This window comes from Gossypium hirsutum, chromosome A11 (genome assembly GCF_007990345.1).
Source record: "Gossypium hirsutum isolate 1008001.06 chromosome A11, Gossypium_hirsutum_v2.1, whole genome shotgun sequence".
NCBI classification, from domain to species: Eukaryota; Viridiplantae; Streptophyta; class Magnoliopsida; order Malvales; family Malvaceae; genus Gossypium; species Gossypium hirsutum.
The window spans coordinates 15,598,156-15,616,588 of NC_053434.1; the positions used below are offsets into that span (position 1 = coordinate 15,598,156).

The 18,433-nt window shown below is 34.6% G+C and overlaps 1 protein-coding gene across 1 annotated transcript in view; it reads left to right on the top strand.

The window, feature by feature from the left end:
• Positions 1 to 4,043: 4,043 nt before the first annotated feature.
• LOC121209975 (protein G1-like) overlaps positions 4,044 to 18,433 on the top strand; it is a 32,343-nt gene continuing 17,953 nt past the window's right edge. Inside the window, exons 1-2 of the mRNA XM_041082025.1 lie at positions 4,044 to 4,218; positions 9,968 to 10,042. Of these exons, the coding sequence (XP_040937959.1) occupies positions 4,044 to 4,218; positions 9,968 to 10,042 (250 nt within the window). The remainder of the gene's footprint in view (positions 4,219 to 9,967; positions 10,043 to 18,433) is intronic.

The following is an 18,433-nucleotide window of genomic DNA, read 5'->3' on the forward strand; positions in this document are numbered from 1 at the left end:
CCGACATAAAATCAACCTTTTCCTTTTCAATAACTCAAATTATACATTTACCCATAATTTATATTACAATTTATTATTAATTTCTTAAATTTTATATTTTTCTTACCTTCTTTTATTTTTATTTCAAGAAATTTAGTTTAATTATTAATACCTTTATAATTCTTCTGTTGAATTTAAGTTTATTATAACGTCAATTTTATTGTTACATAATTATTAAGTAAGTATTTTTCTTATTTTAAAGTGTGGCGTTAGTGAATTTAACAAAATAAAATAACTTTTTTAAAAATAAAAATAAAATGATTATTAACAATGAATTACCATTAATACCATAAATTGTTTTTTATATTTTCATTATAATTTAAGTTGAATATTTATTAATACCAAAATAATACAAAGACACGAGAAAAGAAATATTTTCGATCTGCACTTAATCAATTATTCTATCAATTATGAATTTTTATTAATTTATAATAATTATGTTTATATGTGATTTTAGTATGTAAAACATGATATATTTATATATTTAAATTGAATTTTATAAATAATTTATAAGGACAAATATCAAAATTATAGATGTACTTTGGTCTTACGTATAACTTTATTCATGAACTTTGATTTTGTGTAATTACACACATGAAACTTTGTTTATGGTTCACATGTACACATAAAATTTCATTTTTTTTCAATGGTATGCTTTTAAATCAATTATACACGCTTTAAAAACATAAATACATTAATCTATTTTCATATTGGATTAATATAATAATTTTTGTATGTAATACATAAACGTAAATTGGTGTTATATCAGTTTTTAAAAATTGAATCAAATTAAAATTTAATGTATAGACTACACACATTCAAAATTCATGTATAGTTTTGATATTTATCCCTAATTTATATTAATAACTTAAAATTATTTAAAATTAATATTTCATGTATTATAAGGGTTAGTATTTGGTGCAATGGTAGTGTACTTTTTTTATTTCATAAGCAGCCTTAACAATTTATCACGTGTCTCTTTTTCAAAATATTTATTTTTTAAATATTTTACTATATTTCTATAAGTTACTTGTCAACCTCTTGACCCTACTTGTAAAGTATAAAAACTCCACTATGAGTGTATCAAATATTTTCTCATATTATAATATTAACGGTTTTAAATATCATTTAAATTAACTTATTTTTTATTTTACAACATCATATTTAAAATAAACATTTTTAGCTTTTCATAACATTGTTTTATAGTAATTCTAAGGGTAAACTACACATATAGTCACCTAACTATAGGAAGGAACTGTAAGAGCTTTATTCTCGGGACCATGTGATTCCATTGATGCAGATTCAGCTGAATTAGGAGCAATAATTACAGCGTTGGATGTAATAATTGAGATAGAGTAGAGGGGATTTGGTTTGATTATTGTTGAAATCGGGTCACTGGTGGCGTATAACTGGTTATTGAACAAAGATAGGAGACCTTGGTCGCAACAAACTACATCTGCAGATATGGAAAGGAGACTAGCCTATGTGGGTGAGGTAGCATTTTCAAAAGCAGACCAGCATGGCAATGAAATGGCAGAAACATTAGCGACAGTTGGTATTAACCGCAGGGTTATATTCAAGGTGTGGTTGTGAATGTTAGATTGGTGATTGGAATGCCTAGTTTTCATGTTATAATAGCTTTTGTGACAATTTTATTGTTTGACTGGAACTACTGTTCTGTTATTTTTAAACAGAATAGTTTGAATAAAGCAAAAAAAAAAAAAAAGAGTTCATTATCCAAAATAAGAAGTTTCAATTTAAGCACTCACGTTATATAGTTGAGTCATTTCGGTTACACCCGATAAAATCACAAACGACAAGCTGACATGGTTGTTAAAAAATCAGTATATAATAACAAATTTAGCCTTCAACTTTTACATTTTATTTAAATTTATTCATAAAAATCAGTATATAATAACAAATTTAGCCTTCAACTTTTACATTTTATTTAAATTTATTCATAATTTTAAAAAATTAACATTCAAAATTTACAAATGATCTCAATTTTCTTCTGATTCAAAAAAATTCAAAAAAAAAATATAAAAATGCATAAATATTTTCAGAAAAGAAAAAAAATATTGTTGATAAGAAATAATAATATATAAAATTTTCAGAAAATACAATATATAATATATTATATAACTTAACTCTTGAGTTTGAGCTCAATTCAATAATTAAGTTTAGGGTAAATAATATATATGAAGCATAAAACATAATTTAATAATATAAAAATGTGAAAAGCTTGATAAGGCTCGCGAGCTGTTCAAGTCAAGTATTACTAAGCTCGAATTTGGCTTGATCGATAGCTTGAGCTCGAGCTCAGCTTGATAATTACAGAATCAAATTTAAATTTTCTTCGAGTTAAATTCAAATAGCTTGCGAGCACCAATGTCTCATTTACATTTTTATGTCTCGCTAAATTGAGTGTAATTAGACACTAATAAATTTTTATGGAGGGTGAAAATTGAAGTAATTATGTGGACAATTACAAATAATTAAACTCAAATCCAATTATCAGATGCCCGTGCATGATTTAAGATTAAAATTGTTTATACAATAATAATATTTTAAAGTTAGGATATATATATTTAAATATAATTATATGTTATTTTATTGATTTCGCTTAAATAATATGAAAATCTTTTATTGATGATAAAACTTCCTCTATATTTTGAACTACTAAATAATTAGTTCAATTAATAATATATTATATAAATTATTTATACTAAAATTAACGTAATTATTATTTATTATTTTTATTTGGTAAACGACGATTTGATGATAATCAAAAGTATATATTTAATGTTTTATTTTCTCAGCCAAAATAACTTACTTTAATTAAATCCAAAAGGAAAAAAAAACCAGCAGAGGGTTAGTAAACACGAAATGACGACATACACGGCCAGCTCTCGATAATGCACTATACAACATAAAACATCATCTTATGACAACATACACTGCTTAGAATATTAGAGAGAAAACAACCTACTCATAAATATTGAATGTTTAGATAAAACTAATTGTTCGAATATTCTTTTGGATTCACAGATGATTTAATTTTAAATTTTTTTATTCATTTATAGATTTTTTTCTTAAATATTATCAACAATTTTATAATAATTAAATATATATTTTAAAATTTTAAATTATATAATTATAATTTGTACTATAAGAAATTATACTTCATCAATCAAATATATATATTTATGTTTATGAATTATTATAATTACAAAATGATATAATTACTACAAGAATAATTACACTTTCATCTATGTGTCCAAACATACTTTATATATTTATAATAATTACATTTGACATACAATTATTTCACTTTTTTGAAATTATTTATATCAAATATATTATTATATATTTTAATTTCAAGGTTATATTCTTATATATTCAAATTAAAATTTATAAATAATTTATATTAATATGTAACATTAAACATTTGAAATTTAAAAAAATTAGAAATTAATTACACTTTTTTTTTCACGGTATTTTGTTCAACCCTCTTTGAAATGCATTTTCTTGACCTTAAAACGTTGAAAAGCACTTAGCAATTGTAAAGGGTAGAAAGCTAAAATAAATTATAAGTATCTTCAACAGTAGTATTGCAACTTTGTTTTGCTTAGGCTAGTTTAAGGTTATCGATGGTTAGTTTGGATAGGCGGTGTGTTTACCTGCAATTAATATAAAAATAGCGGTGGCGATAAGATTAAATATTGTAATAATACTGTAGCTTAAGATAAAAAGTAAACTAAACGCACCGCAAACCCATCAAAGTGTATTTATTATCCTACGAAACACAAAAGTAAAGGAAACCCTAAAATCAAAGTAGCTGAACCAAGAAGAGAAAGTACTACCGCACTAATCTTCTTCTTCTTCTTCTTTTTTCTTTTTTTATTCCAATTGTTAATTGATAAAGCCCAAAATGAATTATTTGTTGTAGACGATACTATTAAAAACTGTGCTCTCTCTCCATGCCCATGGATTCATTTCCAGAAATGGATAGCTTCAACTTGGAAAACGCTAGCCTCAACATTAGCAATAACGGTGCCACATCACTTGCAACCTCGTCTTCTTCGACGTCAAGCCGGTACGAGAACCAAAAGCGCCGTGACTGGAATACCTTTGGACAGTACCTGAAGAATCATAGGCCCCCACTTTCACTCTCCATGTGTAGTGGAGCACACGTCCTCGAGTATAGATGATTATAAATTATGAAAGTTATGAAATTTTAAAATAATAATAAATAATAACTAATTATCATTATAAATTATAATTACAATATTAATTAAAAAATAACATATAAAGTAAAATTATAAACCTGATAAGATTGAAGCTTTCATATTAAAAAATATAATAATATGATTGTTATCAATGCAATTTTCATTTTCTATAAAATCTCTCCAAACTCTAATAAATCAACCCAAATATACTTTGCTTCAACAAGTTAAAAGAGGATGGGAGTGAGAGGTGGAATTCACTCTTTTCCACTTTAAATACTTACTAGTTTATAGAAATAGCATGTGAAAACATTTACGTAATATATTTATAAAAAAATTGCTATGAAAATTAAGGGCATGAAATGATAAAGTTAAGATGATTTTAATGTTGGATTTCAAATGTCATTATTTACATTTATATGCATGTATTTTTTTTTCTAAATTTATCAAATATAAAAATATATAAATACCTCAAAATAATATTTGTTGTTTTATAAAATGAATGGATAATAATTTTCTAATTGAGTTTGGTCTCGGTTATTAGGTTACATCAACTCAATCAACTCCTTAATTTATAGTATAGATGATTTTTTATGGTTGCATTAGCATAGTATATAATTACACAAGAAAATTATTAAAACTCCATATGTGTACGTAAAAATTTAATTTCATAAATTATTAATATGTTAAAATTTATATCAATAAAAATTAAACAAATAGAATATAAATATTTATATTATACTTAATTGTCGATAAGTTAATGTCAAGGGTCAACTAAACACTAACTTGATTGGAAATTAATTAAAAAAACATAACCTTTTTGCAAAGTAGCAAATATTAAATTATAAAAGTATTTTTACATTTTATACAAAATACAAAAAAAATCAATTTAAATCCAAAATACATATAGAAAAATACAAACAATAATCATATTTAAAAACTTTCAAATCCTCAATTTTATCATTCAAATTAAATCTCATTTTTTATATTAATTTTAATAAATATAGTAAGGATATCATTCTCATTAAATAATATATACTGGTTTTATTTTAAAAATGATTATATACATATATATGTTTAACAGTTATAATGAATTCTAATTTCAAGTCTTACAGCCTATTAATTTTACAGCCTATTAATTTTAGTCAAAGTGCCAAATTTACACCCATTAAACAGTGACCTGTCATGAAAATATTGGAAGCCTAAACGGTGCCTTGGTTTTGGCTAGGAGTAAAGACATTAAAAATGAAAAAAATAAAGAAAAAGGGAAATCAAACGTCAGAAATATCAGAAACAGAAAGAAAAACTGAAGAAGAGTCAAGAGGGAAATCAAACGCCAGTTTCCACTTTCCAGCTTCCAAGATCTCTCTTCTCTTGCTCGTTTTCATCTTCGTTGCTGGATTGATTTCATTTTCTCGATCTTACAACGGTTAGTAAGGGATTGATTCACTTTGTGATCTAAAGTCTAAACTCTATCATCCTCTCAAAAAAACTCTGAATCTACTGCAAAAACAAGCAAGAATCAACAAGACGAAGTTTTAGGTGCTTACTTGAAGATTATCAGTCTCTGAATCTGAATGTGAAGTGATCAGTTTACTTTGTTTGCCGTTTGGGTTTCAGTTTAGCGACCGAAATATGAGAAAGGAGTTTTAAATTTTGATTGCTTATTTGCTTGCTGTTTGTTTGGTTTCAGTTTTTGTTTGCTTTCTTTTTACTTTTTTTGATTGAAAACACTGATTTTGCAGGGGAATATATTCCCTTTTGTTTTATTAAGTTTCACTATTTCTGCTGATTTTTATTTAGAGGAGGGAGATGGATTTTTTTTTAATTCACTATAACGGGATATAACAGGAATAGCGTCCCGTTATTGCCGCGACCGACCGTTATCCGTTAAGTTGCGGCAGCGACCCACCGTTATCGGTGTGACTCCGCTTCACACCGTTATTTTCAGCCGTTGCGGTTTCGGACGGCGCCGCTACCGCTATATAACAGCCGCTATAGCGGTTTCGGTCCGCTATTTAAATCCCTGGCCAAAACCCCATAACCATAAGCAAGCTGCAGTTTAATTAATCTAGCATATGACTAAATGTTCCTCCCTGGCTGCTGCTTTGCTTGATCTATGAAGGGTATAGTTTTCTTTCACTTTTTCCATCAGCTATATGGTATTGGTTTGAGACATAAGTACTATATTATTTTTAGGGTAGTTTTACTTCTCGATGCCTTGTGCCTTTCTACTTTCTCTTAGAGTGGTAAAAACTGGTAATGCTTTTGAGACTTTCGGGGACTCCTTTGAAATCTACTTTTGATGCAAACAGTGTCAGTATCCTCAGTAGTGAACTAGTACTAAAAAAACAGTCATTCTAGGAGTGACTGTACTAGCAGTTGTTGTTGCCTAAGTGGAACTGATCATTGCCGAAGTAATTAACCATATGGTTGAAGTTCATATCTTTCTTTATATCTCTATATCTCTCTTCCCAGTCCAATTCTTGGCAGTCACCTTCATTGCTGTTTATAGCATCAGCTTGAAACAACTTTACATGAGGATCATGTGTCAGATTTGTGGAGAGCACTATATTTGTTTAATGGCTTGGCTTTGTTGCAGATTGAAGTCAGTTTTCATCTCTCTGCTGCTACTCATCTTTTCTCTCCTTTCTTATGTCTTCACATTTTAAACAACAACATCAAATCATTTGAAGATTGATCTTAATATATAGTGCTAATACTTAGATCGAGAGGAAGTATAATATATGCACGTAAGGATTTTGTGATTAACATTGGCTTTAAAGAATGATTGAGACCTTCCCTCTTAAGTTTTAAATAAGATAATTGGATTGTTTTAGCCACTAAAGTTATTACAAATAATATTGGAACATAAGGTTATATATAGACGCTAGAGACAACCTTCTTTTCCCTTTAACGAGAGTGGACATGATCTTAAATATGGGTGTTGTTGACACCATTTTTTGAATGAAAACGGGGTCGACTTGGATTAAAAAAAGAATGAAAACGGGAGTCGCCACCGATCCTTTTTGATGAGGTGTGATCGGGTCACCTTGAAAAGTGGTTGTTTTTAATAAACGATTTAATTTTTATCAAAACAAAGATTTTGGTCTATGAAATTTAAAAAACGGGTTCGGGAGTCGGTTACGCACGAGGAAGGATTAGCACCCTCGATACGCCCAAAATTGGTACCTAGTTGATTAATTAGTGTCTTAGTGTCGAAAATTGAAAATTTGAAGGGTTTTAAAAAATACGATCCTTAAAAGAAAACTCTGATAACGTGAATTGAAATATAAGATTCTCTTGTTCCGAAGGAATATCACATCCAGCACATTAGGACACAATACCCTAAACCATCGAAACCAAGATCACCTTATAGTTTAATGAAACCATATTTTGAAGCTTTAAGAGGATATTTGGCTGTTTAGTCGAACGAGAAATCGAAACCCAGCACGTTAGGGCACGTTTCCTCGATTTTCCAAACGCGAAATATTGCCTTATTTAAAAGTTTAAAAAGGATATTTGGCTATTTGGTCGAACGAGAAATCGAAACCCAGCACGTTAGGGCACGTTTTCTCGATTTTCCAAACGCGAAATATTGCCTTATTTAGAAAAATTTTCCTTTTGATGTTTGGTGTTAATGCTTGACGAAACAATAACGAATACGACAAGGTAAGCAAAGTAAAGTGAGTAACAACAATACAATAGGCAAAATGAAATGACGAGGCGATTACATAAACAAAGCATACAAATAAATAAATAGAACTAACGTTTTAGAAAAAGCACAAGTGTACATGGATAAATAAACAAACACCAAATAACAATGATGACAATGAATACAATTATGTAAAATATATATATGTGCATGTATAATTTAAAACCATAAAATAAGAAATATATATAAATTACAGAATATGAAAACATGGATAAGTACGTACATATATATAAAATCGGTAAATATTATAAAAAATGTAAATGTGTATTTATATATTTACAAATCGTGATAATATAAAATATATGTATGTGAATTATAAAATATGTGAAATATACAAAAAACATTTTTAAGAGTATAAAATATATAAGTATGTATATGATGTAAAATATGCATAAATATATGTAAGTATATAAGAATTATGAAATGTGAAAAATATATTTAAGTAGGTATAAGTACGTATATCTATATATATGTGTGAAATATATAATATTAAAAAAGGGGGTCTATATATATGCGTAATATATATAAATACATATATAATGTAATGTTAAAATATTCACATAATATATATAATAATAATGTTGAAAACATCTATTAATAATAAATATATACTTATATGTATTAAAGATATATTCATAAATACGAAAACATATACTAATAATCACAATAGTAAAGATAAAAAATGTATACGTAACATAATGCAAAAATATATAAATGTTGTGATATCTAAAAACATATACATAAAAATGAAAGAAATGTATGACGGATAATGCAAAGATATTTGTATGAGATAATGAGAAATATACGAATAGCACGATATTTACAAGTGTATGCTTAATATAATTATTTAAAAAATGATATAAATAAATGAATACATGAAAATAATACCATATACACAAAAATACCTATATATATATATATGTAATGAAATATGTGAACAAATATTAATATTAAAGAATATATGATATATGTATATAATAGTAGAAACGAAACAAAATACATACATAGTTAAATAATACAATAATAATAAAACAACAATGATAATAATATTATATATATAACGATTAATATTTAAAATTGAATTAAACAGCCAAAAATATTATGAAATTTAAGGTAAAAAAAAATAGATGAAAAAGGGATGAGATTGGATTAAAACCAAATCTCTGGGGCGAATTTTGAAAGAAATTAAAGGAGAATGGACTTATCAGAACGCGCGTTAAACTATGGGGATCAAATAAGTAATTTATCCAAACACTTGAAACGACACCGTTAGAAAGGGGACTAAATCGCAAAGTGTAATGGATTTCGGGGTCAATTTATAAACAACGAATAACTTAATTGCGAAATATAAAAATGCGGAAGGGCCAATTGCGCAAATAGCCCTTCCGCTCAAAAACACGCGGATCCTGCCCTGGTGCGGGTCGGGTCGACCCGCCCCACGTCCGAAACGACGTCGTTTTATCATTAAACAGGGGGGACCAAAACGGTGCGTTTTGGTCCCCTATAAAAGCTAAGTTTTTTTTGAAGAATTCATTTGAGACCAGGTGAGGGAAAAAAAAGAAAGAAAGAGGGAGAGGGAGGGCACGGAGCGATTTCCGGCCAAGGGGGGGTCACCGGACGGCCACCGGAGGCTCGCCGGCGCCGGCCACCGCACGCGGTGGCCGGAAAGGTAAAATTTTTTATTTTTTTTGCTATTTCCTTTTTATAAACCTATGCTATGTAAAAAATATCTAATAGATGAGTTTTTGAACAATAAAAAAAGACCTTAGACCTGACTGCCTTTTCTGTTTTTTGGTCTTTCTTGCTTGAATCTGCTTTTATTCTTGTATTCTTAAGTAGTATACAATTGAAAAATGAAAGGAAAAAATCCCCCTGTTCCCCTGACCGATTTCGGCTTTTAAAGCCAATATTTGTTTTGTTCCTTTTGTTTATTGTTTTCCCCATCATTTGCATGCTTTCCTTGTTGTGGTGTTTGTTCTTGTTGCAGGTGGTGGGCACGGTGGAGCAGGTGGGAGTGTCAGACGCGTGGGCGTCGTGGTGGCCAAGGCTGAGGCGTGCGAGCGTGAGGGGGACAGACGAGGCTGAGCGGCGCGCCCTAGGCATGCTGCGCCTAGGGTTTTCTGCTGCAAACATTTGTTTTTTTATTTGGGCTAGGGTTTCTGCTATTGGGCTAGGTAGTGGGTTGGTTTGTTATTTTGTAATTGGACTGTTGTTTATTGTTTTAATATTCGGGCCTGGGCATAAAATTGGGCCTTACAGCTGCCCCTCTTTGCTTGTTATCGTGTAACGAGAACAGAGCAAAGACTAAGAAAGGCCAATTTTGCCCGGGCTCGTCGAGTTTTGACTTCTTTTGGTGCTTCCTTTCTTCAAGTAACCTCATTCTAGTCCACTGCGTCTTATGATTCTTCGATCTGCTCTACTGCAACTTTAGATACGCCTTGTAGCTTCAATCTACTCTGCTACGATTCCATGGGGATGAGATTTGTGTTTTTCTTCGTCCGCTCAATTACTGCTTAGGGAGATAAGATTTGTGCTCTTCACTCTATTCCACTGTTGAATGTAGGGAGATAGAGTTATTGGCTTCAATGTACTCCACTGTAGTCAGGGAGGTAAAATCTGCCATCGTCGATCGGCTTTCTTCGATCTACTTCACCACCAGTATGGGGAGACAAGATCTGCATCGTCGATCCACTTCCTACCAATATAGGAAGACAGGACCTGCTATCTTCGATCTACTTCACGCCAATACATGACGATAAGATCTGCTTTCTGCGATCTACTTTGCCACCAATATGGGAAGACAAGATCTGCATCTTCGATCCACTTCCTACCAATATAGGAAGATAGGATCTGCTACATTCGATCTACTTCACGCCAATACATGAAGACAAGATCTGTTTTCTGCGATCTACTTCGCCACCAATATGGGAAGACAAGATCTGCATCTTCGATCCACTTCCTACCAATATAGGAAGATAGGATCTGATATCTTCGATCTACTTCACGCCAATACATGAAGACAAGATCTGCTTTCTTCGATCTACTTCGCCACCAATATGGGAAGACAAGATCTGCATCTTCGATCCACTTCCTACCAATATAGGAAGATAGGATCTGATATCTTCGATCTACTTCACGCCAATACATGAAGACAAGATCTACTTTCTTCGATCTACTTCGCCACCAATATGGGAAGACAAGATCTGCATCTTCGATCCACTTCCTACCAATATAGGAAGATAGGATCTGATATCTTCGATCTACTTCACGCCAATACATGAAGACAAGATCTACTTTAATGACTTCAATCTATCCCACTGTAACTTCAGGGGTATAGGATTTGTCTCTTTGATCTGTTCTCTGGGGAACATGACCTGCAAAATCCATTTCATGGACCTATTTATGCCTAGTGTTTAGGATGACATGATCAGAATGAATCAAATGCTCCTAACTAGATGTGTATGTATTATATTTGTAGAATGTCATGAGAATGGTCCATTTTTAATGCTCAGGTTATCATTCCTCATTGTTCATCAAGGTTCTATCACTGATGTCTTCTTGTTCAGCCAGTACCTTTGACAGAAAACCTAAAGAAATAGATGCAATTTGGACTATTCTTCTTCCAATGCTTCTAACCCTTAAGTTTGGTCAGCTCTAAACAACAGTCCTTTTTCAGGTCCTCGTGTTATTTAGAAACTTTCAGAGTAATATGCAGAACTCCTTCTGCATGTGTATTGTCAATCCATTAATCGTTATTTCAAGGAAAAATACTTGAAAGATTATCAAAATGGACAAAATAAAATTTGCTGAGAGCAAAGCTCGAAATGAATAAATCAATCAAGATAGCAAACTTTGCTGAGATATGATGAAAAAGATTATCACAATGAATAAGATGGAATTTTATTGAGAGCAGAGCTCTAAATGAACAAATAGCAAATTTTGCTAAGATGTAAATAAGATAAAAAAAACAGGTGCCCCAGATATCGCAGCGTGAGCTTCTCCGCACAAACTCTGTGTTTAGAAATCCTAAAAGACTTTGTTGATGCCCCAAGATGTAGCATCTCTCCTTCTTGTTAATTCGGAGAAGACAAAACTACTCTATGCCTCAACTTTGATCGAAAATTCGAATTGCCCATTCCTGGGTTTTCAATTCAAAGCCCCTTTGGTCTCAAGGTGCCCTTTGCGGGTTTTCGCCTTGGCCTCTCCCCTTTTTTTTTTTTTTTTTTTTTTAGGCAAAGTACCTCTTCACTGAATCCGAATTCACAGGATTGGGCAAGCTTTTGCCATCCATCCCAGTTAAAATTAATGCCCCTCCTGAAAAGGCCTTTTTTACTACATAAGGTCCCTCCCAGTTTGGCATCCACTTTCCTCTGAAGTCCTTTTGTATGGGAAGGATCTTCTTCAGTACCAAGTCCCCTTCATGGAAGTTTCTAGGACGAACTTTCTTATTGTAAGCTCGCATCATTCGTTTCTGGTACATTTGACCATGACGGATAGCTCTTAACCTCCTTTCTTCAACCAAGTTCAGCTGATCATATCGGGCTTGGACCCATTCTGCTTCGTCTAACTTTAGTTCTGAAAAAACTCGGAGAGAGGGAATTTCAACCTCAATTGGTAGCACTGCCTCCATTCCATAAACCAAAGAGAATGGTGTTGCCCCGATAGAAGTCCTGGCGGATGTTCGATAAGCATAGAGGGCGAATGGCAACTTCTCGTGCCAATCTCTATAGGTCTCAGTCATTTTCCCTACAATCTTTTTGATATTTTTATTGGCTGCCTCCACCGCACCATTCATCTTCGGACGATATGGCGATGAGTTGTGGTGCTTGATCTTGAATTGATTACAAACCTCTGCTATCGTGCTATTATTCAAATTTAATGCGTTGTCTGATATGATCCTTTCAGGCATTCCATACCGACATATGATTTCCTTCTTTAAAAACTTGCTGACAGCTGTCTTTGTGACGTTGGCGTAAGAAGTAGCCTCTACCCACTTAGTAAAGTAGTCAATCACTACAAAAATGAAACGATGTCCGTTTGAAGCCTTTGGCGATATCGGCCCAATGACGTCCATGCCCCACATGGAGAAAGGCCATGGGGAAGTCATGACGTGAAGAGGTGATGGAGGCACATGAATTTTGTCTCCGTAAATCTGGCATTTATGGCACTTCTTAGCATACTTGATGCAGTCTCCTTCCATGGTAGACCAATAATATCCAAATCTCATGATCTGTCTGGCATTGTGAAACCGTTAGCGTGTGTTCCACAAATACCATCATGGACTTCTTCCAAGATCTGCTTGGCCTCCACAGCGTCTACACATCTTAACAGCACCTGATCTTTTCCTCTTTTGTACAGGATTTCCCCATCTAAGACGTAACCACTGGCCAGCCTCCTCAACATTCTCTTGTCATTCTCAGTTGCTTGGTTCGGGTATTCACAATTTTTCACGTATCGCAATATGTCCTGATACCAAGGGTGTCGTCCTTTTCTTCTTCCTCGTCAATATTACAACAGTGGGCTGGAGCATCATAAATGCTCATTTGGATAGGCTTCACATCCTCTGGTCTATTTACTTTGATCATGGAAGCCAATGTAGCTAAAGCGTCGGCCATCTGATTCTCGTCTCGTGGGAGATAACAAAAAGTGATGTCGTCAAACTCCTCAATCAATTCTAGGACTATCCTTCGGTAACTAATCAATTTAGGGTCTCTTGTTTCCCATTCGCCTTTGAGCTGATAAATTACCAATGCCGAATCCCCATATACCTCAAGTACCTTGATTTTGCGTTCCATAGCCGCGCGGATTCCCATGATACATGCTTCATATTCCGCCATGTTATTTGTGCAATCAAAATCTAGTTTACTGGTGAAAGGATAATGATCACCGTTTGGAGATACCAAGACTGCCCCAATCCCGTTGCCCATGGCATTTGAGGCTCCGTCAAAATTTAATTTCCAAGTATTGCCTTCTTGTGTGCCCGCTTCAGTAGTTGCCACATACATCAGATCCTCATTTGGGAAGTCAAAGTTCAAAGGCTCATAATCGTCCAGGGCTCTACTTGCTAGAAAATCTGCTATCGCGCTCCCTTTTACAGCCTTTTGATTCACATAGGTTATGTCGAATTCAGATAGTAGAATTTGCCATCGGGCCATCCTTCCGTTTAGAGCAGTTGACTCCATCATGTATTTCAGAGGGTCTAACTTTGAGATTAACCAAGTCGTATGGTACAACATGTATTGTCTCAATCTCCGAGTAGTCCAAACCAATGCGCAACATAATTTTTCAATTGGCGAATATCTCGTTTCGCATTCAGTGAACTTCTTACTGAGATAATAGATCGCTCTTTCTTTTCGTCCTGACTCATCATGTTGGCCGAGCACGCACCCCATGGAATTCTCAAATACTGCCAAGTATAGTATATGGTTTGTCAGGGCAAGGTGGCATCAGTACTGGGGCGTTGGACAAGTAATGTTTAACTCTTTCGAAAGTTTCCTGGCACTCCTATCCCATACACCTGGATTGTGTTTCCTAAGAAGCGGAATATGGGGTCACATTTCTCAGTTAATTGTGAAATGAATCGAGCGATGTAATTCAGTCTTCCTAGGAAACCCCGAACTTCTTTTTGAGTACTTGGCGGAGGTAATTCTTGTATGGCCTTAACTTTGTCTGGGTCAATTTCAATTCCCTTTTCGCTGACTAAGAATCCTAGCAGTTTTCCTGATCTAGCCCCGAAAGTACACTTGGCTGGGTTAAGTTTTAGCTGGAACTTCCTTAACCTCAGAAACAGTTTTCTCAGAACTTGCACGTGTTCCCTTTCTGTTCTGGATTTTGCGATCATGTCATCAACATAAACTTCTATCTCTTTATGCATCATATCATGGAATAATGCTACCATGGCTCTCTGATACGTTGCTCCCGCATTTTTCAATCCAAAAGGCATCACTTTATAACAAAACGTCCCCCACATCGTTATGAATGTGGTCTTTTCCTTGTCTTCAGAAAGCATCTTAATTTGGTTGTACCCGGAGAAACCATCCATGAAAGAGAACAGTGAGTATCCGGCCGTGTTTCTACCAAGGTATCGATATGAGGCAGTGGGAAATTATCTTTTGGGCTGGCTTTGTTCAAGTCTCTGTAGTCCACACAATTCGCACCTTCCCATCTTTCTTAGGAACAGGGACTATATTGGCTACCCATTCTGAGTATTTGACCACCTGTAAGAAACCAGCATCGAATTGCTTCTTGACTTCTTCCTTTATTTTTAGCAAGACATCAGGCCTCATCCTTCGAAGCTTTTGTTGGACTGGTTTGCATTCTTCCTTTATAGGCAATCGGTGCACCACAATATCAGTACTTAAACCTGGCATATCTTGGTAGGACCATGCGAAGACATCTTTAAATCTTGAAGCAACTAACAAGGTCTCGCCTTGTTTCCTTGGCAATGCAAGCGCCAACTTTTACCTCTCTGCCCTCTTCTAAGATCACGACTTCTACGATTCCTTATAGGGTAGAATTTGTTTTTCTTCTTCTTCCATCATTCTTAACAAATCCGGAGATAAAACGCTGTCTTGGTCACCTTCAAAATCTTGAGGATTATCTATACTCATGTCTTGCTCAAATAGAGACTCTGAATTAGTAACAGAGTCGCTCATCTCGTTGATATCTGAAGACCTGTTATTGGAACAAATGGAGGCCCAAATAAAAGAATCTAAGAATACTTGTATGCATACTATGATTATAAAGGAATGAAAAGAATGAAAGAATATTTGCTCAAGATGAAAAAGTTTTACTGAAATTAGATTTTGGACATGTGCCTTTTACAAAAGATTCTATCACCCCCAGGCTTAGGGCAACAAGTGTTCTGAATATTACTCTGAATTAGTTCTAAATGTTACAGGGATCTCTTCTGCAGTCCAGTTATTCAAAACACTTCCAGGTTCGCAAGGACGAATGCCTGATAAATTCCTTTCCACCCTTTCTTCCGCGGATATGGCATTGATGTCCAACCTCTCAATCCTTCTTCTGTAACCTCATCCTTCTCTTCAGGGTGACAATTCCCCTTGAAACAAAAGTCTTAGATATATGGGGAAAGGTATCGGTCCCCACTTGACTTCTATCCCGCCCAAATGTGCTCTTCTCTTTTCTTGCTTTTTCTCCATCTCTTTCTCCTTTCCCTCGCATTAGGCTTATATCCCAAACCATAACGGTCCTGTTTGTTAACTAGGATCGGTACTCCGACCCTTCCCTGGAGGTATTTTCCCAATCCTCTTCCAGGCAATGCTCCCTTTCCCATCGTTAGCTGTAAGCTCATTGACGTGCTTTGGATATCTTAGGCTCTGGGATTTTGCTCATCTCGATGACAAATGTGGCATTTACGAATTCCAATGATCGGAATGAACATTCTATGCTTCACTATCGCCTCTATGTATGGCATATCATGGTGACTGATGCAATGATGTCTTCTTCTGCACTATAGTCACCAATCACCTCATCACCATTTAACTTTTGGTGAAGTGACGATGGTACAGCTCCTGCAGAATGGATCCAAGGCCTCCCCAATAGGCAATTGTAAGATGGTTTAATTCCATTACCAAAAGTCCACCTCGTATGTATTTGGACCAATCAATAGAGGTATCTCGATTCTCCCCATCACTTTTCTCTCAGTGCCATCAAATGCTCTCACTATATTTTGACATGATTTCATGTGAGAACTATCCACAGGTAACCTGTTTAATGTGGACAGGGGTAAAACATTCAGGGCCGATCCATTGTCCACGAGTACCGCCGGTAGTATACACCCCTTGCAACGGGCAGTGATGTGCAAGGCCTTGGTAGATCCCATACCACCTGGCGGGATCTCATCATCGTTGAAGAAGATGAAATTATCGGCATTTATATTGTTAACCAGGCGATCCAATTTGTTCACTGAGATATCTTTAGCGACATAGGTCTCATTTAGCACTTTTACCAACGCATTACGATGTATCTCTGAACTTAGAAGTAACTCGAGCACTGAGATGCGAGCGGGTTGCTTATGCAATTGTTCCACACGCTATACTCGCTATCTTCAAGAATTTTAGGAATTCTCTAGCCTCATTTTCAGTCACCGGTGTGTTAATTTGCGGTTCAATTCCGGTCGTCTTCGTTTTATTTTGTTCAACCGCCAAGGCTTTTCCTTTTATAAGTTCCCTTTTTGTATTTCCCAGGTCGTAACGTTTTCCACTACGCGTATAGAAACCTGCGTCATTAGCCTCTTCTGAAGCATTTATCGGGTTCTCCTCTCCCGTGATCATCACATTGCAGTCGTAATTCCAAGGAACCTTTTTGCTATCCTTGTAAGGAAAGGCTACAGTTTTTGGATTATGACCCTTGGCCCAGTTGTATTCCAGATCCTGTACTCGTTGGCCTTGAAATAATCACCACTGGGTGATTTGGGGCCTTTCCCGTAGGCCCCTCCTCCGAGGCATAAATTCTCCATTTTCAAGTCCTTTGATCTCTTCATAAATTCTAGCTCTTTGTTGTTCATCAGATTTTGCACCATGGCCTTGAATTCAGTGCAGTTTGAATGTCATGGTCTTCTTCAGCATGAAACTCGCAGTACGTCTTCGTTCCTTCGGGCCTTTTTTTGAACCTTGTTTGATGAGACCTCCTTCTATCATTTGTCTCCAGACCCAACTCAATGGGGTTTTTATCTCTGCAATGTCGGTTTTGATTCTCTTTTTCTCACCTTCGATTATTGCGTTTACCCCTTTATCAGCATGGTTGGGTAACGGATTCGCTGCTACGTTGGGTCCTAATGGGTCGTCAAACTTCACAATCCCCATCTTAATGAACCTTTCCACCGCCTTTTTAAACCCAGTACAGTTCTCAATTGAGTGTCCTGGTATCCCTGCATGGTATTCACATTGGGCTTCGTGTCATACCATTTGGGATATGGAGGTTGCATGGGCTCGAGATAAAATGGAGATACTATGTGTGCATCAAATAACTTCTGATACAGTTCCCCGTATGTATTGGAATGGGCGTGAACTGAAGTCTCTCTGTGTTAGTCCTTGTGTTGGGCCTTGTGTTGGGTTCCTGCCTCGAGGGGCTTGGTGACTAGTGGTTATCATTTTTGGAGGGCCAACAGTAATCGGTTTTGAATGGCTTTGCTATATTGCTTACGTTGTTTACTTCACCCTCTTTTTCCTTGGGGCTGGTCTTTTAAGTTTTCCCCCGTGTCAATTTTACCGCTCCTTACCGCGTTCTCAATCATTTCACCGGACATACCATGTCCGAGAAGCTCTTGGTAGCACTCCCCAAATGTGATGATAACGGGCTCAAGTGTGATAAACACATGTACTCTTTTTCCAAGGGTGCTATTGTGTTGCATTCTTCCATCGTGGTATGCTGAATTCTGGCTTTTTCCATGTGAACGTATCGATCGTGATCGTTAATCGTATGTTCATAC